This window comes from Gastrolobium bilobum, unplaced genomic scaffold (genome assembly GCF_033153095.1).
Source record: "Gastrolobium bilobum isolate Gb01-03AN ecotype WA unplaced genomic scaffold, APGP_CSIRO_Gbil_v1 utg2887, whole genome shotgun sequence".
Lineage (NCBI taxonomy): Eukaryota > Viridiplantae > Streptophyta > Magnoliopsida > Fabales > Fabaceae > Gastrolobium > Gastrolobium bilobum.
The window spans coordinates 79,265-106,401 of record NW_026897225.1 but is presented as its reverse complement, the minus strand read 5'-3'; the positions used below and the strand labels follow the sequence as shown (position 1 = coordinate 106,401).

At 34.5% G+C, this 27,137-nt stretch overlaps 2 protein-coding genes across 4 annotated transcripts; both read right to left on the bottom strand.

The window, feature by feature from the left end:
• Positions 1 to 6,102: 6,102 nt before the first annotated feature.
• On the bottom strand, positions 6,103 to 7,196 carry LOC133304959 (uncharacterized). Its single transcript, XM_061505044.1, has 5 exons — positions 7,105 to 7,196; positions 6,724 to 6,790; positions 6,573 to 6,628; positions 6,383 to 6,472; positions 6,103 to 6,282 (listed from the first exon to the last, which is right to left on the bottom strand). Exons 1-5 carry the CDS (start codon positions 7,108 to 7,110, stop codon positions 6,103 to 6,105), a joined length of 399 nt encoding a protein of 132 aa, XP_061361028.1. The 5' UTR covers positions 7,111 to 7,196.
• An 8,525-nt stretch (positions 7,197 to 15,721) lies between these two features.
• Positions 15,722 to 26,963, bottom strand: LOC133304978 (nucleoside diphosphate kinase 3-like). Of its 3 annotated transcripts, XM_061505071.1 has the most exons (17): positions 26,842 to 26,953; positions 26,362 to 26,478; positions 25,643 to 25,840; positions 25,360 to 25,563; positions 25,143 to 25,254; positions 24,971 to 25,053; positions 24,442 to 24,505; positions 24,216 to 24,333; positions 21,730 to 21,884; positions 21,482 to 21,538; positions 18,235 to 18,304; positions 17,703 to 17,840; positions 16,905 to 16,942; positions 16,728 to 16,778; positions 16,351 to 16,518; positions 16,147 to 16,259; positions 15,722 to 16,057 (listed from the first exon to the last, which is right to left on the bottom strand). In XM_061505071.1, exons 4-17 carry the CDS (start codon positions 25,482 to 25,484, stop codon positions 15,934 to 15,936), a joined length of 1,416 nt encoding a protein of 471 aa, XP_061361055.1. In that variant the 5' UTR covers positions 25,485 to 25,563; positions 25,643 to 25,840; positions 26,362 to 26,478; positions 26,842 to 26,953; the 3' UTR covers positions 15,722 to 15,933. The 3 variants fall into 3 exon arrangements, with proteins under 3 accessions (XP_061361055.1, XP_061361057.1, XP_061361056.1); XM_061505072.1 differs by lacking the exons at positions 15,722 to 16,057; positions 16,147 to 16,259; positions 16,351 to 16,518; ... (2 more) ...; positions 17,703 to 17,840; positions 18,235 to 18,304 and adding an exon at positions 20,471 to 20,957 and having other exon boundaries at positions 21,436 to 21,538; positions 26,362 to 26,453; positions 26,842 to 26,963; XM_061505073.1 differs by lacking the exons at positions 21,482 to 21,538; positions 21,730 to 21,884; positions 24,216 to 24,333; ... (5 more) ...; positions 26,362 to 26,478; positions 26,842 to 26,953 and having other exon boundaries at positions 17,703 to 17,837; positions 18,235 to 18,406.
• Positions 26,964 to 27,137: the final 174 nt, after the last annotated feature.

Here is a 27,137-nt window from a genome sequence, read left to right as displayed (position 1 = left end):
CCCCCTGGTTTTGAATTTTCTGATAAGTCTCTTGTTTGCAGGTTACATAAAGCTTTATATGGTTTAAAGCAGGCACCAAGGGCCTGGTTTGACAAACTTAAGGCATCTTTGTTTCAGCTTGGATTTTTGGCAAGCAAATGTGATCCTTCCCTTTTTATCTATAGGAAGTCCAATCACTGTGTGTTCCTCCTAGTTTATGTAGATGATATAATCATCACTGGAAGTGATGCTAGCTTGCTTCACTCTTTAGTTCAGAATCTGAATGCTGCTTTTGCTCTAAAAGATCTTGGAGATCTTGATTTTTTCCTTGGTATTGAAGTCAAGAAGTCAGCTTCTGGTGGCCTCTTTCTATCACAGTCCAAATACATTAGAGACCTGCTTACCAAAGCCAATATGGCCGAAGCAAAAGGAATTTCTACTCCCCTCCCTTCTGGCTGCAAGTTGTCCAAATATGGTTCCAATTATTACTCGGACCCCTCATTTTATCGCTCCATTGTTGGAGCTTTGCAGTATGCAACTCTCACACGGCCAGAAATTAGCTATGCAGTGAACAAAGCTTGTCAGTTTATGTCTCAGCCTCTTGACGAACACTGGTCAGCTGTCAAACACATTTTAAGGTACCTTCGGGGTACACTCAAGCATGGGATGTTGCTGCAACCTTGTCATCCCAGCCATCTCTTTTCTATCACTGCCTTTTGTGATGCTGATTGGGCAGGGGATCTAGATGATCGACGTTCAACATCAGGTGCCTGTGTGTTTTTTGAATCTAACTTGGTCTCTTGGTGGTCCAAGAAACAACCATTGATTGCACGATCCAGCACTGAGGCTGAATACCGTAGCCTTGCACTTGCCACTTCTGAGGTTCTTTGGCTCAAGTCTCTATTACATGAACTTCATATTCAGTTCTCCACTCCCCTGATTTTCTGTGATAATCTAAACACTGTTTCACTGTCCCACAATCCTGTTCTTCATGCTCGTACCAAGCACATGGAACTTGACTTATTTTTTGTTCGTGAGAGGGTTCTAGCTAAAGACATTCGTGTCTGTCACGTTCCTGCTATAGATCAGATTGCTGACACTCTCACCAAAAGCCTCTCTGCCTCTCGTTTTGCTGTTCTGCGTGACAAACTCAGTGTGGTTGACTATCACTCTTTGTTTCATCCACCCTGAGTTTGAGGGGGGCTATTAGAGTAGATACATAGGGATATATTTGTAATATCTGATAAGGGTACTTTTGTAATACACCAAGTGTAATTAGTTACACTAACCAATTCTGTTCAACAGAACCAGTGACGTGGCTCTTACCCTTAGCACTATAAAGGGGTCACGTGTGCTGATTTACACATAATGAAAACATGAGATATTTTTCACTTTTCTCTCTTCTCTCTCTCTCTCTTTCTTCTTCATCTCTCTTCTGGTTTCTCTGACAGAGTATGTTCAGTGGATCACACAGGACTCGATGCTTCTATCGTGGTTTTTGTCTACTATCTCAGAGTCAGTTGTAAATGAAATTCTTGGAGTCAAGTATGCTCATGAAGCTTGGGATAAAATTCACAAGCTCTTCCATGGCGTGATGAAATCCAGATCTCGTCACCTACGTTCTGAGCTCAGATCTATCAAGAAAGGTAACAGATCTGCTAAAGAATACTTAACTCGAATTAAAACCTTGTGTGATTCGCTCAAAGCCATAGGCAATCCAATCACAAATGAGGATCGAACTGATTATATACTGGAAGGACTTCCAGTTGATTACAATGCGTTTGTTACCACTGTTCATGGACGGGAAAATCCATATTCTATTGAGGATCTAGCTATTGAGCTAATGACGCATGAACAAATGCTTCTGAAACAGAATGAAGCTCTTCTTGAATCAGTCAATGTGAATATGGCTCAGAAACAGAGCAACACTTCTGCCACAAATCCTTTGTTTGCCCCTGTTTTCGAGAACCAGAAACAGAGCACTGGTCAATTTACGCAACAGTCAGGATTTGATGATTTTTCTCGTTCCAATGGTTCAGGTAGAGGCCAAGGACGTTTTAATGGAAGGTTTAACAGAGGTAGAGGGCGTGGTGCCAGATTGCAAGTTTATTGCCAACTATGTCACAAGTACGGTCATGATGTGAAGACCTATTGGCATCGTTTTGATGCAGACTTCGTACCCAACCTTCCACCTCCTGAAGCTTCATCAAATGGTCAGTTCTTTCCTCAGAGACAGCAACTGCATCAGCAACGTTCCTATCAGTATGTTAGGCCTATCTCTACCGCACCACAGGCCATGATAGCAGCTCAACCTGGCTTGCTGCCAACTCCTCCTATTCCTCCTACTCTTGAGTGGTTCCCTGACTCAGGTGCCTCCCATTATGTTACTGGAAATTCAATGAACTTACTCCAGAGCTAGCAGCTAAGTGGCTCTGATCAAGTCATCATTGGCAATGGGCAAGGTTTGGCAATTAAAGCAATTGGCTCTTCAAATTTTGTGTCTCCTTATGACTCTAATAAACATTTGCATCTTAAAAATCTTTTGTTGGCTCCTTCCATAATGAAAAACCTCATGAGTGTTAGTCAATTTGCTAGAGACAATTGTGTCTACTTTGAGTTTCATCCAAATGTTTGTTTTGTTAAATCTCAGGAGTCTCATCAGATTCTGCTTCGAGGAGTCCTTGGCAGTGATGGTCTGTATTGCTTCTCAGACATTACGCTTCCTCAGCAATCTGCCCCTTCAGCTTTGTCATCACCTGTTTCAAGTCAAAACACTATCAGTTCTACTGTTTTTCCTCTCTGTAATAGTATACAAAGTAGCAATAATACTGTTGATCAGAATGTTGTTGATCAACCTTGTAATTCTGTTGATTCTTGTATTCCTACTCAGTCTACATATTTTCTCTGGCATTGTCGCTTAGAACATCCCAATCATGCCACAATGACAAATGTACTTCACTCTTGTAATATACCCACTTCAAATAAAAATGTCAAGTGATTTTTGTTCCTCTTGCTGTATTGGTAAGGCACATAGACTTCCTTCATCCACTTCATTAACTGAATATGATAAACCTTTTGAATTAATCTACTGTGATCTTTGGGGACCTGCACCCTTTAAGTCCACCTTGGGATACTCCTATTACATTTCCTTTGTTGATGCCCATACTCGTTACACTTGGATATATCTTTTAAAACAACAATCTGATGCCCTCATTATTTTTAAACAGTTTCATTCCCTGATATCTACACAGTTTCAGCTTCCTATTAAAGCTTTGCAGACAGATTGGGGTGGGGAATTCCGTTCATTTACTGATTACCTCAAACTTCATGGCATTAACCATAGACTTGCTTGTCCTCACACCCATCATCAAAATGGGGTTGTTGAGCGCAAACATCGTCACATTGTTGAGTTGGGACTCACTCTTCTATCTCATGCATCTTTGCCATTAAAATTTTGGGACTATGCAATTCCTCTCAGCTGTGTATCTAATTAATAGACGCCTTACTGCCTCTCTCGATTTTGGTGTCCCTTTCACCAAACTGTTTACACAGAATCCTGACTATCAATTTCTCAAGATTTTTGAGTGTGCTTATTTTCCTTTTTTGAGACCCTATAATAGATACAAACTTGAGTTTCGCTCTCAAGAATGCCTATTCCTTGGCTATTCCACCAGCCACAAAGGTTATGTCTGCTTGAATAAAGAAGGCAGAATTTACATCTCCAAAGATGTTTTATTCAATGAATATCGTTTTCCTTACTCATCCTGGACACCCACTGAGCCTGCCTCTCCACCTATCAGTTCTGTTTCTGCTCATATCCCAATTTTTCCCACCTCTCCTCATGCAAGAGAACTTCCTTTATTCTCTCCACCTCATCCTTCCCAATCTGACACCTCATCTAATCCTCCCTTAGAGTCTATTCCCCATTCGGTGCAGTCCTCTCCTGCCACATCAGTGCAGTATTCTTTTTCTTCTAATCATAATTCAGAATCTTTATCTCCTATTTCCTCCTCCTCTACCACCTCTTCACCTACTTCCTCTTCTGAATATGTGCCATCCAATACAGCTAGGGATATGTCGCCACCTAGATCAATTATTACCAGATCAAAGTCTCGAGCCATGTCTATTGCTTTACTTGCTCACTTTGAACCAACTACTGTGAAACAAGCTTTATCCAGCCCACCTTGGCTGGAAGCCATGAAACTTGAGTACAATGCTTTAATGTCTAACAACACTTGGAACCTGGTTGCTCTGCCCACACACAGAAAGGCTGTTGGATGTAAATGGGTTTTTAAAGTCAAGGAGAATCCGGATGGAACTATTAATAAATACAAGGCAAGGCTTGAGGCAAAGGGTTTTCATCAACAAGGGTTTGATTACAATGAAACCTTCTCTCCTGTGGTAAAACCCGTCACTGTGCAGATAATGCTCACCTTAGCTCTCACTCATTCCTGGCAGACAATTGGATATCAATAATTCTTTTTTAAATGGTGATTTACAAGAAGTTATGTACATGAGTCAGCCTCCAGGTTCTGAAAATACAGACAAGAGTTTGGTTTGCAAGCTTAACAAGGCTCTATATGGTCTAAAACAATCACCAAGGGCCTGGTTTGACAAGCTGAAAAATGCTCTAATGGTGTTGGGGTTTAAATCCAGCTGCTGCGACCCATCCTTATTCATCTCCAAGACTTCATCTCACTGTACATATATTCTGGTGTATGTAGATGATATTATAGTGACTGGAACCAACTCTTCCTATATACAGCAGCTCATCACTCAATTACATTCTCAGTTTGCACTTAAAGACCTTGGCACTCTTGACTATTTTCTTGGTATAGAGGTGAAACCTTATTCTTCGGGTGGCTTAATACTGTCTCAAGCTAAATACATCCGTGAATTACTTACTAGAACTGATATGCATGAAGCAAAAGGAATCTCATCTCCCATGCCTTCCAGCTGCAAGCTGTCCAGATTTGGGTCCAATTACTTTTCTGATCCTCATCTTTACAGATCAGTTGTGGGAGCTCTTCAATATGCAACAATAACTCGCCCTGAAATCAGTTATGCTGTCAACAAGGTTTGCCAATTTATGGGTCAACCTTTGGATGATCACTGGAAGATAGTGAAGAGAATTTTAAGATATCTCAAGGGTGCCATCACCTTTGGCCTTGTTCTTCACCGTGCAGATGTTCAGCACCCATTCTCTCTCACTGCTTTCTGTGACTCGGATTGGGCCAATGACCCTGGTTATAGACGGTCCACATCAAGAGCTGCTGTCTTCTTTGGTCCTAATCTTGTTTCTTGGTGGTCTAAGAAACAGACATTGGTAGCAAGGTCCACCACAGAGGCAGAGTACCGTAGTCTAGCTCTCACTTGTGCTGAATTGCTTTGGATCCAGTCATTCCTTAGGGAATTGCAAGTTCCTTTAGCTACTCCTCATGTGTTCTGTGATAATTTAAGCACTGTCTCTTTATCTCACAACCCTGTTCTACATGCTAGAACAAAACATATGGAGCTGGATATATTTTTTGATAGGGAAAAAGTCCTTGCTGGTGCTCTTACTGTGTCCCACATTCCTGCTTCTGCCCCGATTGCAGATACTCTCACCAAAGCTCTATCTCCTGCCCGTTTTGCAGAATTGAGAACCAAACTCAGCGTTCTTGATTACATGCCTCAAGATCCCTGAGTTTGCGGGGGTGTATTAGATATAGTATCTTACTGTATTGTACCTTTATCCAATGTATCTGCGTGTAGCTGATAAATTCCTTTTAGTCAGTTACAATTCTGTTTTGGCTTACTGTATATATATCAGGATGCCTTGTATCACATACAATAACTATAATATACATTCTCAGATATTCACTTTTCTCTCTCTCTCTCTCTCTCTCTCTCTTCCTCTCTCATCTATGGCTTCTACACAGTATTTGAATAATGTCAAACAGACACCTTTTTGCAGAGAAGAAAATCTTATATAAATTTATGATGTCATTAATACTACAGATGGGCCATGTGTTACCTGCAATGATGCACAAATTAATTTACGAATATTGTTAGCCACAACTCACGACCACATTATTCAAAGTTAAAATGTTCAGCCCTCAACTTTCTCTCCCATTCTAATGCTTAACATGGGTGAAAAAACCAATTAAAGAAAACATAATACCTTGCTTTATTCCAGCTAGCCACCTTATTACGATTAGAAACTCTATAGTGTAGAGGAGCAGCAACAGCTTTTAGTGCAGCCTCATTTGCAAGGGGGAACTGGTTTCCCTGGAAATTTGACCTTCTTTTTGCAAGAACGCCCTGATCACATTATTCAAAAATGATAATATTAGAAATAAGTTCACATAAACAACATTAGTTTAGAAACTTAAAAATGATTAATTTTCATAAACTCACACACTTGTCTAAGAGAAGATCTCGACTCCATATAACGATGCACTTTTGAAGATTTGTCTTTAGGAAGAGTGTTTGAAAACGTTTGGCTCTTGTTCTGTATAGGCATACACAAGAATCAAGTGGAATGATAACTAAGATGAATATTATGATATCACAAGAAGAAGCAAAACAATTCTTCAAAACAAAGTTCTTACCGGAACCCTTCTTTGCTTCACAGCCTTTGTATTTTTAGACATTTTGATTATATCTTCTGTCAGTGCCAATATTAAATATATCAAGAGAGAATATGAGGAAGAAGAGGGGTTTATACAAAAGAATTTCAAGAGCACAATTCACAAAGCACACCTAGTTTCATGTCCATCTTCTTCTCTGTAAGAGCGATAACTTGGGCTGTAATTGGTTTCGCTGCCATCTGAAATAATGCATACACAAGTTAAAGAAAAGTATAGATATTCCAATTACACCCTCAACAACCAACAAAGTGAGCAACCAAAAACCTTAAAAAAAAAAAAAAATCAAGGCCAATTAGGAAGGAAAACGTGATGATTTGGATTCTATGAAAGTTTAACAACAAAAACATATATATTCATTCGGTTTTGAGTTACAAGTAACAGATTGTAACTTCAAAATAACAAGAATCACACAGCACGGCAAGCCCCTAGGGTTCGAAACAGCACATACACATGAATGAAATGAGCAAGCATAAGTATACAAACACATACGTACATACATACATGAACAAAGGAAGAGAAAGATTACTATTGGGAAATAATGGGAATCAACTAGTGCTTGGTAGAGAAGGGTTTTGTTTGATATTGCCAAACTGCAGAGAAAGAATAAGAAATTGAAATATATGTATAAGTGAGTATGTATATACATACGGACCTCCGATATCAAAGGGAATAATAACCTATCCCAATTCTTAGGCTTTAGGCTTTAGGTCGTTCTGGATGGGCTCAGGAAAAAAAGTGTTTTTTTGTATCTTTATTAAAACTATTTATATTTTGAAAAAATATTTAGGAGTGAATTGAATTAGGATTTTAAAAGTTTTTTTTTTAGATAAATTTTTTTATAAATTTTAAAAGATTATTTAAAATTGGAGGAACTTTAAAGATTTTTTTTAAAAAAATATTACAATCAAGATTTAATTGAATTTTAATAGAATTTGTAACATTTGACAGGACAATATGAATTTATAAGATTTTAAAAAATCATATAATTTTTTAACAAATATTTAAAATTACAAGAGTCATTAAAAATAACAAATAAATATAATGATATTAATAAAAAAAAGTAAAACCTAATAAAAAAAATTCAATCAATAAAAGTGTTGGCAGAGATGTCTAGCCAAAGGCTAGTTGGTTAATGTTGGATCTAATGTTTTCTCTAAATATCTATGAATTAAGTATCTTGAGGGCAGCGAATCACGACACATAATATACGGCCTTAGCCAAGAGGGGGTGGATCTGTGTGCTGTGTGATTGCATGAAATAGGGTTGAGAAAGATCAGTCATACATGTGGTCTTTAGTTCCTATTTATAGGGTTAAAAATTATCTTTTTTATTTGATATATTTATTAAAATAATTCTAAATTTGCATATAGAACCTAAAGTTCATGATAAAATTTCATTTGAAATTTTTTGTGATTAATCTTGGAAACCTTGAGATTTTTGTTCTACGTGGTTAGAGTTTTCTAACCATATATTATATGCATATTTTCATTAAGTATTCTACGAAAATTTGAATCTAGATTTCTGAGTTTTATTACATGAAAGTTTATAAAATTTCTCAATTATTTCCAATCGATACATTGAAATCTTAAATTTTTTGAGCTTTTGAAAAACAAGTTTTTAGTTATCTATTGACACAAAAATTATTTGAAATTATTTCCTATAGCGAAGGAAGTTCGTTCATGAATGTATTGTTACGAAATATAAGGTTCATATTATGAAAGTTTCAATCTTCTTTAAAATTGATATTGTTTCAATGATATAAAATGAAGATTGATTTGAGGGTTTTAGTTCCCCCTGTTATTTTTTCATTGTTTTATGTTATTTTTAATACAAAAATCACGCATTTTTGTGCTAAGAAAAACACACTACCCATAAATTGAAAAATCATTTTTTAAACTTCCAAAAGCTCTTAAAAATCGCCCAAAAACTGTTATTTTTTAGATGAATTATATTATAATCTTGTTGGTTTGTTGTTTCTGGGTTTTTTTGTGATGAAAATCGCTCAAAAATATGTTGATTTGAACTTTGACGAAATACCCATGGCGGAACCCAATTTCGAGCGAGTTAATCCGCCAAAAGAAAAGGAAGACACTGCAAACATCTCAAGAAATTCTATGGTGATATTGTGAGAGAGACATCTTATTTATATTTTTTACTAAAAAGTCTCACGAAATTAAATCAATAGAAGATTCATTAAAATCGTCAGATTTTTTAATACCACAAAATTATTTTGTCTTTGTTTAAAATCCTGATTGAATACCAATGAATTTGGATGAACTTTAAATAATCTTTTAAAATCTTAATCGAATATCATGTGACTTTTTTTCAATCCTTTAAAATCCTAATTAACCAACAAAGCCCAGCACAGTTGGTAGATAGCTGGGTTCCTTAAACATGCTGACAGAGGTTCGATTCCTCACCGCGTATAGAAAAGGCTTTGTTGGGAGAGGTTTACCCATTTAATGTGATCTTCCGTCTCGAAAGGATTAGTCTTCGGCTGTCGGCTGGAGGATACGTTGGAAAATCAAAAAAAAAAATCCTAATTAAATATCAATAGATTTTTTGTCCAAAAATAACTCTTTAAAATCTCAATTCAATACATCTCCTTAACTTTTGACTTTTATTTTTTTTTATGTTAAAATTTTTAGCTTAAAAAAAATAAATTTTTAAATTTTTTGTGACTTTTCTTTAAAGCCGGCTCAAAACGAATTTTATTATAAAAGTATTCTTTAAAAAAAAAAAAAAAACAACTTTTGACTACAAAAAATTCGTCCAAACGGACCTTAACCAATTTAAGGCTCTTAACTTAGGGAAAACCAAAAGTCATGTTACAGGAAACTTTGTTTTCTTCCTGCACTCACATCATTCTCCGTGCAATGCTTTTTTATTTAATTTTTTTTCTATTATTTAGTGGGCTCCACAAAAACAGGTCTGAGTGACATGATATACCATATTCCTCTTAGAGGATATTAGCAAAACCCACTAACTTAAGCGCAGTAACAAGTTGGCATAGATATCCTCGTGTCGGCTTTTCCCAATTGGGTCAAAACACAAAATAAAAAGCCCACAGACATTTCTCAAAACTCTTTATTACTTAAAGAATTTTTAAAGAAAAAATATTTCCATGCCATAGAAACAATTGTTTAGATATTAGTTTTTCTAAAAAAAAAAATGATAAGAGACGTTTAAAATCTGTGTTAATATTTAAATTGGCCAATTGAGTTATTATTGATTATAAGTGTTTCAATTATATATTAATATTAGCAAGTAAGCTCTAGTATTTTTAAATTCAAATAAAATATAAATTTATAAATGAGATATACATAATTCCTGTAAAATCTAAAGAGTATAAATTTAAAAATACTTGAAATTACAAAAAAATATACATGATTAATTTAAAAGATTTTAAATTTTAAAAAATAGTAATTAAAATGATACTTCTTTAGAAAAATAAAAGACTAACAAGTTTAACTTTCCTAAAATGATTTACTCTAAGTTAATTAAAATATTACTTTAAAAGAGATAGTATTTTTCCTTTTAAAAAACATAAAATTATGTTATTTTAGTCAGAACTATAATATTTGATGGTGAGAAAAAGAGTTATAAAATAAAAATATAATTGAAGAAAGTATGAGATTTTTTTAATTTAAATGTTAAATAAAAACATTTATTTTAATTAAAATGACTGTCTTTTAAAAGAACAAATATTTTTTCATTAAAAAAAGATTAAATCTACATGTAAAATCATAATATTAAGTGTGTTAATTTAATTTTTTAAGCTAGTGTGGCTCTTAAATAAGATTCACTATACTAACCACTCTATCTATCTAATCACGCCAAGCCAACATTGTAGTAATTTGTTTGAGTAACTCCCGTACATTTTTTAGCCATTTTCATTGAATATCTCCCAAAACAAACTGGTTCTTATTTTTTACTGAATAAAGTTGCAAATAACTTACCAAAAAAATAAAGCTGCAGATATTATTTTATATGTGCATCAAAAATTAATAATTATTAAACAAGTAGAGTCTCATCAAGCGCTATATTTTAGTTTTTGGTTATAAGTATTCAGTTGTACCAAGACCATAATTGCATAGTATTTGCAAATGTATTAAATCATGAAGAAGAAAAAAAAAACAAAGACTATTTTTTTTACCAATTAATAGCTAATGGTAAAGGTGGTCCTCTAAGTTTTATTTAAAGATGATCCTATTATATGAAAGACCTCATCATTCATTTATAGATAATGGTGAAAATTTTAATGAAATTCATAACATGAGAAACTAAAAAATGTCATCAAGATATGAAAGGATTTATTTTCATTCGATATTCCTAACAAACTCAAATATTTTGTATTTAATTTCTTAGATTTTTTCAATTAAATATTGCTATTATATAAATTTTATGTTTAATTTGGAAAAAATGTGTGTCAGATGTAACACCTCGTGTGCGCCCGATATATGAACTTAATTATGGTATTAAGTGCATTTAGAATTAAGAAATTATTAAGAAAATTCCTTTTAATTGTCACTTATTCTTGTTACTTGGCTATTTAACTACCTATAAAAGTAAGAGATAAGACATTAAATTAACTCATTCATACTCTATATGGTTCACATATACACTTATTCGGTTCACTTTTCTATAGATTAAAGCTCTGATATCAATTCTAAGATTTTATAATGATAAACTATATCTCCCAAGCTTTTCAACGAGATAAAACATTAACCATTTGATTAAGATTAATTGGAGTTACGCAACTCACGAGGTGACTACTTCAAACCAAACTTTCGAGATTAAGGTAGCAGGTTTAAAATAGAACCAAGATTTATCCACTTGTCTATAGGTCCTAAGATTTTATAGGGTTATAGATCTTTCAGTTAGCTTTACATAGATTCAAGTCTCACTTAATTTGGAGCTCTCTAGCTCAAGATATACATATTCTACTATGCTACCAAAACAGTGAAATCGACTGTGTGTTCGGCGCTAACATAGCGCTGGAGGCGCCAACTTGGCGCTATAGGCGCCAACCTCAAAGGTCGCCTTTGTACCTTCATGTTGGAGGTGCCAGACTATAGGAAACCTTCATTTTGAAGGTCTTAGACCCCTTTTTCAAGAGTATAACTTCAATCTTACACCTAATAAATCATGATAATCAACTATAACTAACAATTCCTTATATATGATAGTCAATATATCATTACAATACTTGGCTTCAAACCATCAAATTGTTTACAAATATTGATCTTGACATAAGCATAATCAAAATGTTATGACTTTACTACATTTGACTTCACATTCATATATATACCATTGAGACCACATATACAACTCATTACTTATGATAGCCAGTTACACATTTCCAAAAGAATTGTCCTAGCATGCTACTAACATCAAAACAAGCCAAGCCAAAAAGGGAAACCTTCATGCATTACACGAGTTTCTTTTCTTGAGAAGTCTCAGCTCCTTCACCTGATGTATTTGAAACATAATTCTCAAACGGGATGAGATAACAATCTCAGTAAATTTTTGGTCCTTGGAGGATTACTCCACCCTTGAGTTCACTTTCCTGCAAGAAAGGTCAGAGCATATGGCATAGTCTAATCATATAAACCAACAACAATAGTGAATTAACTACACTCGTGCACCCAGTGTACTAGGGCCACTCCAATGAGTTGTACCTTAAAGTTAGTGTCTATATGGAACTTCCAAGAGACATGCCTCTTAGGATAAATCTCCAAGGGAAGTCCATATATATTATATTAATCAAAGAACCTATTCCATCAATTTACAATATAATGGCTAACATATTAAAACACCTCATATTAAGTAACCAATTGCATACCAAGTCTACATGAATGCAACTATGTCATAGCTCTAACAACCAGCCACACAATCAAGCAATTAACCAACACTCCCAATGAGTGTGGTGGAACACCAAGTGAGACTATCCTAATGTCCAAGAAATTACCTCTTTAAGTTAGGCTATCTAATGTCTCTTTCTTTGTTCCAATATCCAAATAACACCAACTCACCAATAATCACTTATTATGAATAGTCAATCAAATCAACAACGTATTCACATATTAATTCATCTAACCCATTACTCAAATACCAATATACCAAGGTGAGACACTTACCCCAGGCTTCTCCAAGGTTCAAGAACCAAGCCATCACTCAAAGAAGGCTCCAATGGTGATTCCAGCCTAATATCACCATTGGAATCAATACTCCTACATCAAATATACACAACACCCATCAATTTCATCATACTACATTCTAATAAAAAATTTCCAATTCACATGGAACCCTAAATCATAGCTTTCAAGGAATCTCAAGGGAAACCAATGAGAGTTTATGGCTTCTTACCTCCAACCCTTAAACACAAGAGAATGAAGTCTCAAAGCTTCAATGGAGAATCAAATCTCCTATCTTTTGTTGCTGCAAAATAACGCACTAAATAGGGGAAGAGCATATGGGTTTTTCATGGTAATGGGTGAGGGAGATAAAGATATGGTAGGTGTTCTTTGTAACCCCCCTCCTCTTGGTCACTAAGGAAAAAGAGAGTTAATGGAGTTTTTTGTTGTCTCACTTTCTCCTTCTCTCTAAGCCAATGATGAAGGAGGAAGAAGAACAAGAAGACTTGAGTTGTGCTTTTTCTTTTGAGGGAATCGCGTAGATGGAAGAGAATAAGAGGGAATGGAAGTAGAGGTGATAAACGAACCAGGGGCCTTTGGCTCGACTCGTGAAGACCTGAGCTTACATGTCTAAAATTGGTTGTTGAACCAGGCTTGAACTTGTATAAAAGCTCGTTTAATAAAAAGGTCTCAGGCTCCAATTCAAAAGTTTGGCCTTAGAGCCTCTCAGGCTGGCCTAATATATTTATTTTTATTTTATATTTTTTATACTACTTGTAATAGCTCTCTCTCTCCTCAATCCATTTCATCCCATTTTATTGGTTAAACAGACTTTTTGAATGATTTTGTTCTATATTATGTTGTTTGGATATACATTAAATTTATGAATATTTATGAAATTACTAGTGTTGTTGATTGTATATTCTGTTTGGATAAATTTTTGTTGTCTTATTATTTTTAAACAGGCTAAACTGGATTTTTATTTTTTGTAAATAAACCATATCACAGGTCAATAATTATATTCATAACAGTTAACAGACTTGGTTAGACTGACATATTTAAACACAGGCTTAGCCTTTTAAGACCAAAGTTCGGCTCGGTTTGGTCCGTTAACACCCCTAAATGGAAGGATGAAAGAGAGTGATGAGAGAGGGTGTGGTCCCCACCTTGACTCACAAATATCTAAAGGGATAAAAAGACCTATTTACCCTTATTTATTCTCCACAATTACACTCATTCATTTGACTAAGGTTTTTAAATTAATGGAGTTTAAGTAGGGTGAGATACACACTTAATTAAATTTTGGATCTTATCAATTTTGCCTAATTGCACATTTACCTCAAAACTCTTAACATTGCAGTTTTATTCCGAAAGTCACTTAACTAAAAACTTTTCATCTAATTAATTATTTAATTTTACATTAATACCTAACTAATATAATTAATCATCTGGGTTATATAAAAGAGAAAGAGAAAGTATTTTGGATAAAAGAGAAGGTAAAAAAATAATCAATATGAACCAAAACATTTTTGTTTCACTTAAAATGAAAGAAAATTGTGTCCTTTACAATAATAAAATATTTTCCTATTTAATTTTAATATTACACTCTTTAAGTTGATAATATATATTTTTGGTTTGATGAGAACTGAGAAAAGAAGAGATTCAAATCCCTCTCTTTAACTTTGTTGAAACCTACCCATAAAATAAGAAATGTTTTTCCAACATCATTTTTGTTTCGATAAATTACTTTAATATTATTTTTACTGCATATGACTATGATGCACAGACACTGACACGAGACATGACACGACACGCCGAAACATTAATTCTAAAAAATGTCATATTTCGACACGTTGGGACATGTTTTGATATTAAATAATATTTTCAATATATATAATATAATTTATATTTAATACATATAACAGCCTATAATAAGTCATATAACCAATCAAATATTCAAATTTCATAACATAAATATAACAAAAATAATTTTTCGTATCTTGTTAATTTTTCATGTAAATTTCATAACAGAAAAAATTTGATTTATAAATTATTTTTTTTATTTTTAGTTAATAAAATAAAATTAAGAAGTAAAAAAAAAAAAGTGTGTCAGATGCATGTCGGAGCATTGACCGCGTGTCGAAAAAAATTAACGGAACATTGACCGCGTGTCGAAAAAAGTTAACTGAGTGTTTGAAAAACATGTCGAATAATTGACCGCATGTCCCAAAATATTAACTGCGTGTCAAAACGTGTCAATATCCGACACGTGTCCAACACGGCACAATTTAAAAAAGAAGAAGAACGAATCCGTGCTTTAGAGGCATATGAAAGGTCAATTGAGATACGGAAAAAGTTCAAGAAAATACAAAACTTCCTTAGTCTCGTTTTTTGAAGAGCTACTTAAGGAGTAGAAAAAAAAATTTCTCTACATCGAACGTCAGATTGGCTAGGTGGTGTTAATTGTGAGAAGAAAACTTAAATGTACTATTTGAATAGTTAATTAAGGAGAATAAGAATTTCTTCCTGTAAGAAAAGGAAAAACTATAAAGAAATTATTTCACTTCTAAAAATAAAGACTCGAAATTAATAATTGTTAAGAAATAATAACTAAATAAAGTTGAAAAATAACTTTACATCTACTTTTTATGCGTCGGAATGAAAATAAGTCGTGTTCGCAATGTCTGGATCTTTTCTTTTTTTAAGTTAGAAGTTACAAGAAATTAAGTCAAACAGATTTTGAAAAAAACTCTTATAATGAAAATCTCTTCTTTTATAATGAAGGAAAAAATGAAACACTAAAAGTTCTTAAGAGAAACTTTTTTTTATAGAGCTTTTCTTGAAATATGTGCTTTTAAGCTAAAAAATTTATGTAATTATCAAAAAGCTTTTAACTTTCTTTTAAGGCTTTTTTTTAGCTTTAATTTATAAATAACTTCTAGGTTAAAAAAGAGGGGATAAAAGAAGCTCTATGGATGTAAGTTTGACTTATTGGTAACATCTATCAAATGATATAATGCAATTCTTATTACAGTTAAAAACATTAGTGCTAACGTGCTATTCTCAAACCCACTTATTTTTGGCTTGTAGAGTTCAGTATTGCCGTTTACATCTCAGCTCAACAAATAATTTATTCCAAAAACTCACTCTATTATGGCAGATTGAGCTTATAGAAGGGGAAAGAATCAGTTGGCACCATAAATCCACTTCTCTGCATTGCTAGTGAAACTAACCAACTCCTCTGGCTTAAACCACAAGTTTATCTCATCCTTGGCAGTCTCTGGACCATCACTCCCATGTATGATGTTTCTGCAGACACAAGCAGTAATCAGGTTTACCAAATAATGGAAAATGCATACATAAAAGAGAAACTAGCATGTTTCTTTGCAAAACAGTACCTTCCAACAACTACAGCCAGATCACCCCTAATGGTTCCAGGTTCTGATTTCTGTGGATCTGTGGCTCCAATAAGTTTTCGGCCGTAGGAAATAACTCCCTGTCCTTCCCACACCTATGACATCAATTTTTGGGAAACAGAAAAGACAGATTAGGAACACTGGTTTGTTTGATTCTTAAAGCAAGAGATGAGAGTCATTTCTAACCATTGCAATAACAGGGCCAGAGCTTAGGAATTCACACAATCCATTGAAGAATGGTCTTTCCTTCAGGTCATGATAATGCTTTTCGGCAAATTCCTTTGAAGGAATCAATACTTTAATTCCCACAAGCTTGTACCCTTTCCGCTCAAAACGAGAGATAATCTCTGAAATCTGAAAAGGAAACAACTCAGAATCTAAATTTTTCTTTTTTGTGAGCAGAACCTACACTTACTAATTGGGGGGATTACAATTTACAACATGAAAATCTCAGAGAGGAAAGAAGTGGGAACCATATTGCCCCAAATGCATACAAAGTTGCATCTACACATTGTTTCACAAACAAATCATAAACAAGAGCAAGAAATGTAGTTTCACTTTACCAGTCCTCTCTGCACTCCGTCAGGTTTAATGGCAATGAAAGTGCGCTCCAGCTGAGTAGGAAAAGGTGAACACATGATTCACACATTATAATCATATCAAGAAAGAAAGAAAAAAAGCAAGCAAGGATAAAAGTGAAAAAAGGAACGCAGATGCAGTTAGAGAGATGTTATGCGTACCTCAGCAGCATGCACCTCCTGATCTTGGAACATGTAAGCTACAAGACATAGCAGAAGAAAAAACCGGATAAATAAAATAAAGTTAGCAGTTGAATATCTGATTAAAGGATGCACAACCAAAAAGAGAGAGGATGCACACAGTAATATTGAGCGACATTGAGAACCCACCGACAAATTCATAGCATAAAGCAAACCATTGATTACATCGGGTTCGAGCACTTGTTGAATCCTATTAAAGGAGACAGCTCTCTCAAATCTTTTTTTCCATTGCCAGGGCTCAAACTCGAGACCTCTGGTTAAGGGGTCCAGACTCCTTACCACCTATGTCAAGGGTGTTTGGTAAACCGTTGAGACTTTGTTCAAACTTTAAGGTTATTAAGAGGCTTGATTACTTAAGAGGCTTGATTGAAGTTTTGAAATGGGTTTACAATGTAGGGGATATTAAGGGAAGTAATAAAGTCTATAGTACATCCAAAACCTTAATTTTATCCCCCAGACACTGCTCCTGCAAAATGTAGGGAATATTAAGGGAAGCTATGATGCTAAAGTTAAGCAAGGTACAAGGCTCCTCTTCCTTTTCCAACAAACACACATTATCTATTAACACCCGAATCAGTATCTTCTTTTACATAGAGAAATACATGACCATACATAGTAGTTCGCAAATTGGTATGCACGATAAGAGATGGCAATTCATAGCAAATATAATATGTATTGATTTGGATTCATGAACCAAAACAGTAGCCAAAAAGTGAAAACAGAAAGTGGAAATATATCGAGAGTTATTATTGATCAAACCTGCAGCAGGAAGAGCGAGAGCTCCCGAAATCCATGTTGCGGATCCACTTCCAGAACCGGCCCTCCCATAATTTGAAGCAAAAAAAGGCACTTTTCTGCTTAATGAAACAGCTGCAGCAGACGCGACCGAGCGTACTTCTGTAAACATGATGATTTATAAACTCAGTCGTGTCATGAAAACAAAAAAATAAATCTAATTTTTAGCACATTTACAATACAAGAAGGCAGAAACATAAGAAAATATAGACATATCCAAAGCCCACAAATAAATAAGTGATAAAAATAACAACTTTTCAAGCTTGAAGCCGAAACAAATCAGATGGGTACCCAAAAAGCAAAAATATTCGTCAAGATTAAACTCAACCACCAAGACATTCATATTATAGATCATCTCAAAGTTTTAAATCAAATTTAAATAACACACACAAAAAAACAAAGAAGGGTACAAGTCATATTTGGAAAACACCGATTGATGAAAGGATCCAGAATGAAAATGAGAAGAGAGAATAAGATAGGAGGTAGAGTTAGTTACCAGAGTGAAAATGAGAGCCCTTGGAAGCAGAGAGAAGGGACCTCGCGGCTCTGGAAGCTGATTTGCGAACCTGTGAGGCCATCTTCTTCGGATACAGTACAGGTAGATTGCTTACTGCCACTACAGAACAGAAACACGCGACAGAGAAGGATCAAGGATGTGTGTGCGTTAGACGTCAGTGACTGTGTTGTGTCTTGTTGATTGGTCGGTCCTTTGCGTTTCGGGGCTTATTCTTTTTCGAATTTTGCAATTTCATCCTTTGTTTTACGTTAATTTTCGTTTTTGGTATTTGGAAATGCGTGATCTGTCTCTGTGTGCGTGCATTACTGCATTGGTCAAACCTTACCTATACTGTAGGTGTCCACGTGATAAGGAATCAAGTCTCAATTGATGGTCTCTTTGATTAGTTCATTATATATGCTCACTAAAATAGGCGTTGAGATTTCAGGTTTCAGATTAGTTGGCAAAAAAAAAAAATCAAAATTAACAGTAAATTTTGTCAAACTGTCACGTGGTATATTTCACTACACTGTGTGACGAAATATGTGTGCAAATAATTCGCTACACGGTGTAGCGAAATATGCCACATCAAAACCAAAAATGTCACGTGTCAAACAGGGAGAATTTCGCTACACAGTGTAGCGAAATTCTCCCTGTTTGACACGTGGCATTTTTGGTTCTGTGCATTCTGACGCAGCTATTTTGCTACACCGTGTAGCGAATTATTTGCACACATATTTCGCTACACAGTGTAACAAAATATGTCACATGACATTTTGACAAAATTTACTATTGACGTGACATTTTGATATATTTTTTTTTCAACGGTGTCACTTTGACCACTGTTCCTCATATTAGACCCTATTTGGTATTTGCTTCCTCTTCTGAAAAAAAATAAAAAATTGAATTCAATATTAAAATATACAATTTTTATACTTTTATTTTTCATAAAAAGGGTACTCATACTAGTGCAAGGTCTACTTACCTTTACAAATGAAAAGGTAACTCCGCTTTTAATCTATGTCAACTGTCAAGTCACCAAAGTTCCTAGTCAATTACTGAATTATATAACATATAGTCAGGGATTTTCACCGTTAGGCTTAGGCTATCTCCACTATGATCCTAGTTTTAGTAATAAGCCTCTTGGAGAGACACTAATTAAAAAGAAAAAAAAAAAGACACAAGTTTGGCACTTTATCAAATATCCAAATTGAGTTATAAACAAATGATTGTTATGGATTTATAGCTTTTCAAAAAACAAAAAAACAAATGATTGTTATGGTTAAAGGGTGAGAGGAAGAGATAAAGGCAGGGAACTCTCTTTATAGATTCTTTTGTCCTGGAAAGCGATTATGAAACTTCTCCTCTTTTCAATACTTTAGTGGCAATGCTTGATTTGGACAAAAGGAACCAATCACATTTCCTCTTTTGATGGAAATATGTTCTCCAATTGGAGTAAATCTCAAGTAATTTTGTAGTGCATACTCTTTTACTGAAATTAAAAATAAATAGGATTTCATGTAGAATTAACTATAAAAGAGTGAGTAAAATAAGTGTGTAAACGAATCACTTTTTAAATTTGATTAGGTAATGTACTGACAGTACTCTAGAATTACTCCAGAATTACTGAATACATTTTACTCCAATTGATGGAGGAGGAGTTGGGAGAAGGGAAAAAGAATCTTAGAAAAAAGACACGTTTATGGGAAATACACGTTTCTTTGGGGAGCCTCTACAAGTTTGCTAATCAATGATTGTTCACATGTTAGCCATTAATGATCCCACGAAAAGAGAAGGCAGGGACACTTTCGCTTGTGGACTTCACATGATTAATTACATGATTAGAACGAGCCAACCGAGTTCTCAACTATAGACGTAAAGGATCTATTATTGAGCTTGTGCCGTACGAAATAACTACTTGCCTTTTTAACTGTCTAGGATCTTGCTCCCTAAACAGACTTAAAAGAGGAGAGAACAGGTTCGGATGTGAAAAGTGAAATAAATTGTATTTGATTAATTGTTTCGAATGGGGAGGTTACAATAAAAAAATAATAAAATGGAAAAAGAAACTAGTTAATTATATGGACCGACTCTAATCAATCCAAACAATCCTAATTGATTCGTAAGAATAAAATCCTGATATATATTCCCTAAAATTCATAATATTTGAAAACATTCCATAGAAACACGAGAGAGAAATATCTGTGAGTAAAAACTGAGAAGTGGCACTCCCATGAGATTTGACTTTCACTTTTTGCATCCAAGCTTTTCTTATTTTTAAAATTTTTGTAATGGAAGAATTTGAGATAATGACCAACTTAGACAATTATTCAGCATAAGGATAAAATAGCTACTTGATGTGATTATTAAAGTGAACTTCTGAGTCAAATGACTTGGACCTTGTATGCAAATGTCTTGGAGAAAAAAATGGTATTCATATCAAATCTTCCTAAACTATTACTTTCCCTTTGGTTACTGGTTTAGATGACGAGGATTTGCAATTTCTACCTTTGGCTATGGCTGCGACCAAGGTGCTAGGAGATTGCAAATTACAACAGATAAGGTCTAAAAACCTCCAAATGTTGGCAAAATACAGATCTCCTATCTGCCCTCCTTTTTAGACAGCACGAGTTCTTTCTTGATTGGCCTGTCTTTTTAAGGATATTCAAGGTCTCTTCTAGTTCTCAGCCACCAACCACGCTCATTACATTAAAGTTATATCCCTGCAATACAAATTCTTTTGCTTATCAGCATCTCCCCAGGAAGATAATTGAAGTTGGCCAATAACAACTTATAATGTTAACCATGAACCAAAAAGATCAAAGTAGTATAACCACCAACCTTCCTGCAGAGTTTTTATTATTTTATTTTACAAAGTACTACATTACTCAAACAATGTATCTTACCAGCAAATAGCATGTTCATGATTCATATAGACAAGGTCAAAGATTCAAAATACTCATTGTTCAGGTATAAGCACTCAATTTTTACGCTTCATACTTACATATCCCAACTCTAATTTATATACATGCGTAAAGGTCACTGAAATTGCAAGGCTAAAAACTTAATAGATCGCTCTAGTCCTGGAATGAGCCAAACGTGACAAATAAATCATTAGTCTTTATTCAATTACTGCAAACATTTGAAGGCATTCGTGTCGTATTTACAAACTAGCTTAGATTTCAAGCCACTCAAACTCACCAAACAAGGTGTAATTATGTTACATCTCAATTGAACCATTGGGAACCGATGTATCAGATTCTGATTTGCAGTCATTTTGTAAAACTGATAACCAAGAGTCCACCTGAAAGAAGAATAATGGGAGAAACTACATCATTTGGCGTGATGAACATATATAATGGAATATAGACTATATTTAGAAGTTGATCAAAATTAAAATAAGGATGTAAATTACTCAATCTGTTCAGACTGTTAAACTGAAATATAATAATAATAACTACTACTAAGAATCAAATTATCTCAAATTGGACACACCTGTATCTTAGAATTGCTTGAGCATTCATAGCGTAATCCATGACAAGTTAAAATATAAAAGGCATATTGAATATCATCGTCTTCACGCTTAAAACATGGCAATCTCCCTACTTCAACAATTTCAGATAGAAGGGTCGAGTCCTGAGGACTTAGATCTGCAATTTTTCCCCTTTATCAGCAAACAAGCATTGATGCCTTGTAAATGAAAGCCAATCATAGAACAATTATATTTGATTGAGCTAACCATGTACAATTTCTTTTTTTCAAAGATATTAATACAAATCAAACTTAGGCCCTTTTTTCCAAATAAACATTTGGGAGAGTTAATTCTTAGCATAATATAAGCGCCTCTTCGACCAAGCTATCAAGAGTACATTCCTTGCTGCTCCTACTCTTCTAACTAAATTTGGTTGGGCCTGTGGTTTCAGCCTTTGACATAAAAGGCAACGTTAAAGATGTTGATAAAAAGAGTTCTTGTGTCTTCTTCTAACAACTTAAACTTTGGATAGTATTGATTCTTGGCAGTTTGGACTTCAAACAAACACCATATTAGGCATCTTTGACATGGGATGAAATTTCAGTATGAGGTATTGATTTGCAAGAAAGAAAGACCATCACAAACTTAAAACAAGAATTAGAAAATGAACTAGCCAAAATGTTTCATAATTGCCAGGAATATCTTAAACTAATTATGAAAAAGGAATTGCACAAATCTAGTGAGCAAGAAAGAAAGCCCATCACAAACTTAAAGCAAGAATTGGAAAATGAACTAGCCAAAATGTTTCATAATTGCCAGGAATATATTAAAATAATTATGAAAAAGGAATTGCACAAATCTATTGAGCAAGAGGTTTCCAATAATTTCATATCTCATTCACCCACATTGGAATAAGCACAAATACAAACTATCAACAGATAAAAGTAAAATGGTCAGCCCAGTAAGTCTTGATGTTCTAATTATTACTATCATGCATTTAACTGCAAAATTAAAATTATGGTCATCTTAGGTTAGATGGAATGATTTTGAACGAATAGGAGTGGCAATGGAAAGGAATATTCATTCTAATGTTTTGTTCGGCATGAATTCCAATGAAAAGGTGACTTCATTCCACTTTTATGTTTGGTATATTGATTAAAAATTTACAAAAAAAAAAAAAAAAAAAAAATATAAATAAAAAAAAAAAATTAAATTAAATAAAAATTTATGATTTTTTCAGTTAAATTGGCTTGGGTTGGCCTGATTTGAGCTAAACAAATTTTTGGGTTGATCCTGCCCAAATCGGCCTGTGCTATTTTTTTGGGCCTAAAACACAATTTGGCCCAAAAATATTTTAGAGCTGAAGAAGTGGGCCAGATAGATTGGGCCTTTTTTACACCTATCTTTTGGTAAAATGGAATGGGCATGGAATGCAGATTCCTACATTTGCAGGAGTACTTATTCCCTTGGGATTGTTTATGGGTTTTATTTTTCTCATGTTGCATGAGACAAATTGTCTCATGCAACACACAAAGAAAATGGGTGGGACCCACTAGAAAAAAGAGAAAAAAAATAAAAAAGTGAGTCTCACTCACTTTTTGTGTGTTGCATGAGATAATTTATCTCATGCAACATGAGAAAAATAAAACTCATGGTTTATTTATGAGAAAGTCTCGAGAGATAGAGATACTCCAAGATACTTTTCTAAATATTCTAACACCCTCTACCAAAGCTAAAGCTTACTCAACTAAAAATATAATCCAATAGCAAGAGACATGGGTAGATTGCATAGCCTGGAGACGGAGACTGAGGGAAATTGTAAGTGTATTTACAAAAACAAGGATACATAATTTATTGTCCTAGAACTGTATAGTATTAATCACAAAAAAATAGGGAAATGAGGAAAATACAATCAATTAAAATAATACTAATTGTGGTAACTATGCGAACAATATATAATTACACTAAATATGGTAATTATGCTAACAATTTCCATTCCATTGACCTAACCAAATTTGACCCATTCCCATTCTCCCTCTATTCCATTCGCTCCAACCAAACATGCACTAAGTAATTCATTAGTAAACAAATATGAAAAAAATATGTCAATTCACAAAGAGTTATACAGACAAACAGTTGCAGTGCTGCATGTTTAGCAAAACTTTCATGTCACTTATATCGAGTACAATAACAAATAGAATGAAGAACAGAAAATTTCCCTATTCTGCATCTGGTCATTGAATTTTCTTACATGCATTCTAGCACTAGCATTACAAGGGTTTTATGCAAAACACATAAGCAAAGAGGACACAACTTGACATGTCAATATATATTCAAAGAATAGAGATGTGTGAAAGAAGAATATAAAACAAAGAACATAGATTTACCGCTCTAGATTTGAATACATTACTATTAAAATGACGTAGTTATGAAAAAAATGAAAACTAAGACATGTAGGAAAAGAAGAAGAAATAGGGGAAGAGATAAGGAACACAACTAAATGCATAACCTGTACACAACAAATATAAGAATATACATGCTCCATGGAGAACGACAAAGCGAGGAAGCCAATCATCTACTTCAGCATCATCTATAGGTGGAGGTTCTCCCGGTAGTGCTGCCCATCTCTATAGAGAAAGATAAAAAGAAAATTAGTTCTCCACTTGTTACAAAAAATAAAATAATGAAGCACAAACTAATGAACATAAACTAATGTAGGAATGGACAGTCAGTACAGTTCGAATGTATAAATAGCCAGATAGACGAGCTGACCGCAAAACTTCATCAATATGTTCCAACCTGTGGGACAAAATTATTTTAATAAAATAATTATTTAAGGAAAACACATCAGTGTCTATTGAGGCATATAAGAATTCCCAGCAGAAAGGGGAGGGTTGGGTAGATATTAAACAGTAAATTTCCCTGGTTTCTCGATGTAGCAATTTCAACTCCAAAGAAGACTAAAGAGTAGCTGCCTCTAACACACCAAGAAGAATCACTAGTGAGGAATGAGAAGGAGAACAATGAAAGGAAAAAGGAAATTTAACCTCATTTTACTCTTACTACTCAATCAGTCACAAATGTCTAGACTCCAAATCTAAAGCTAGCATATATACTCCTAACTTTGCTTCTTTTATCAATGACTTCGGTAAAATAAGAAATAAACAAGCACAAGAAGGTAACCTTAAGGAAACTGCTAATTAATGAACAAAAATACATTATGACAGCAAAGCCAAAAATAGTCCAAGGTTGCGGATCACTCACTGAGCTTTCAAGTGAGATTCTCTCTCTTCTATATCAGCAAGCTCTGATCGAAGGGACTCTATTTCTGCAGCCGTTAGCTCAACCTACAGAGTATAAATTTGTGTTGGTAGGATATAAGAGAACATTCACCAATGACACAAGATGCACAGAACAAATGCTGCTCAAATCAAACCTTTTCCTGACCTCCAGTACTTGAACCCCATGGCAGCCCCGGTAGAGTAAACAACTTCATCATGAAAGCTGTCCTTAATTTTCTTCGAGTCCCCAGATGGCACGAGGACGACCTAAACTAAGTTAGATGAGTAACTTATTTCAAATAAAATTATAGCCTTTTAATAACTTTCTCAATATTGTTTTCTTCTATTCCTTTTTTAACCAGGAAACAATACCTTGAGGTTTGATCGGTTCCAGGTTCTGTAATGGACGATGTTCTGCTCTCAGGAGATTCTATACTTGAAGTTGGAGCTTGAAAGTGGTTAGGGATGATCTTTAATTTAGGAGGACCATCATCCATGAAATTGACCTTCTTCAAGAAGGAAGGGCAAGCCTATATTTGAGGATGACAGTAATGATAACTGTGAAGGATGATTCTCCTGAAACAGTAACAAAACCTAGTAGTTAGAACAGCAGCACTGGCATCACTTCCCTTTGACTAAGCCATAAGTTGCTAACCAGTTTTGCTCAATCTGCAGCCAAAGGTCATGTCAGCAAACCATAGGCACATGACATGTGGCAGCCAGTCCTTAAATGTACAAAGAAGGATGGTTCACCAACATATATATAAAGGACTACATTCTTTTCAAATTAAATGAAAAACAATCTGTCATAACATCCATTCCTTCTCCTCCAAGGATTCTGGACTAACACAAGCTAACAAGAAAAGCAAATTGTTAGACCAGCCAAAACCAGCAGTCCCCAAAAATCTTGCTGTTAAGCTACTACAATTGAAGGCAAAAACCTGTTCCATTGAGTTAACAGCAGTGTGATGTGGAATATAAAATCCATGCATTCAGAAAGATAAAAAAGAAACATGCTGACTGCTGATCACTTGGGACCAAAAACACAAAATTGTGTAGTTCAAGAGATGATATCAGACAGACTGATCACTTTATCGGTTTGTCAGCAGTCAAAATAAAACCTACATAACATTACTCTTTTTCTATTCTTCTTGTTTCCTCTCAAGGTAAAAGAATCAGCTCTTTTATGAAGATCAAATTATAAAGCATATTGAGACAACATCTTAATTTTATTATCTCACCGGTACTTGATTAGATATTACTCCAAAGAAAGCAACATATCGAAAACTTAATTATTATTTTTCCTTAAAAGAAAAAACCGATAACATCAAAAGCTCAGATGCTCAGCTAAATAGTGTGAAGAAAAGACAATACCTACTCTAATGCTCCACGTGATCAACCAAAGTCCTCAACCGCATTCACCAACTTAAACAATGGAACTCAGCGAGAAATAGTTTGCTAATCAACTACAAGATAAACAGACAGAAATATCTGGGGGGAAATTAATAATAATAATAATGAAAAAACCCAAACCAGGATGGGAAAAAAAGGAGAGGCAATAAACAGTGAAAATAGAAAGCAATTCAGGATCACAGCTATTAAACTAGATCAACCATATTTGCTAATTAACAAACCCCAATTCTCCAGACTGAGCAAGGATCATAAGATAAACACATAATTTAGCAGGGAAAGGAAAAAGCATGGAAAGCTATAAACATATCAATAAAAAATAAGGGTCGATTAAATTGAACATGTCATACGACAGGTACAGCTTGCAAGTAAAAAGTGCCAACCAAGAATTGTTGGAAGAGAACATATAATAACTGAAATTTAAGAATAGAGAAAGTTGCATACCCGTGGCGTGGGGTGGGGTGGGAGAAGATAGCTTATGCTCACTTTCCTTTCCTTTCCTTTGCACAATTACAAAGTGTGACCCAAAGCCAGAGACGCGGGTGTTTCATGTAGCAGTTCAGTTTGTTGTAGCGTCTCGCGGAAAGACACTTTTAACCATCGTATTCCTCACACCCCGCCCGCAATTTTAACACAACTACAACTATGCACGTGGTTTACATTTTGGACTAGATTGTCTTCTTCTTTTCTAAAAGTAAAAGCTAAAAGTTGAAGCTTAAAAATAAAAACAGTTTATGCCA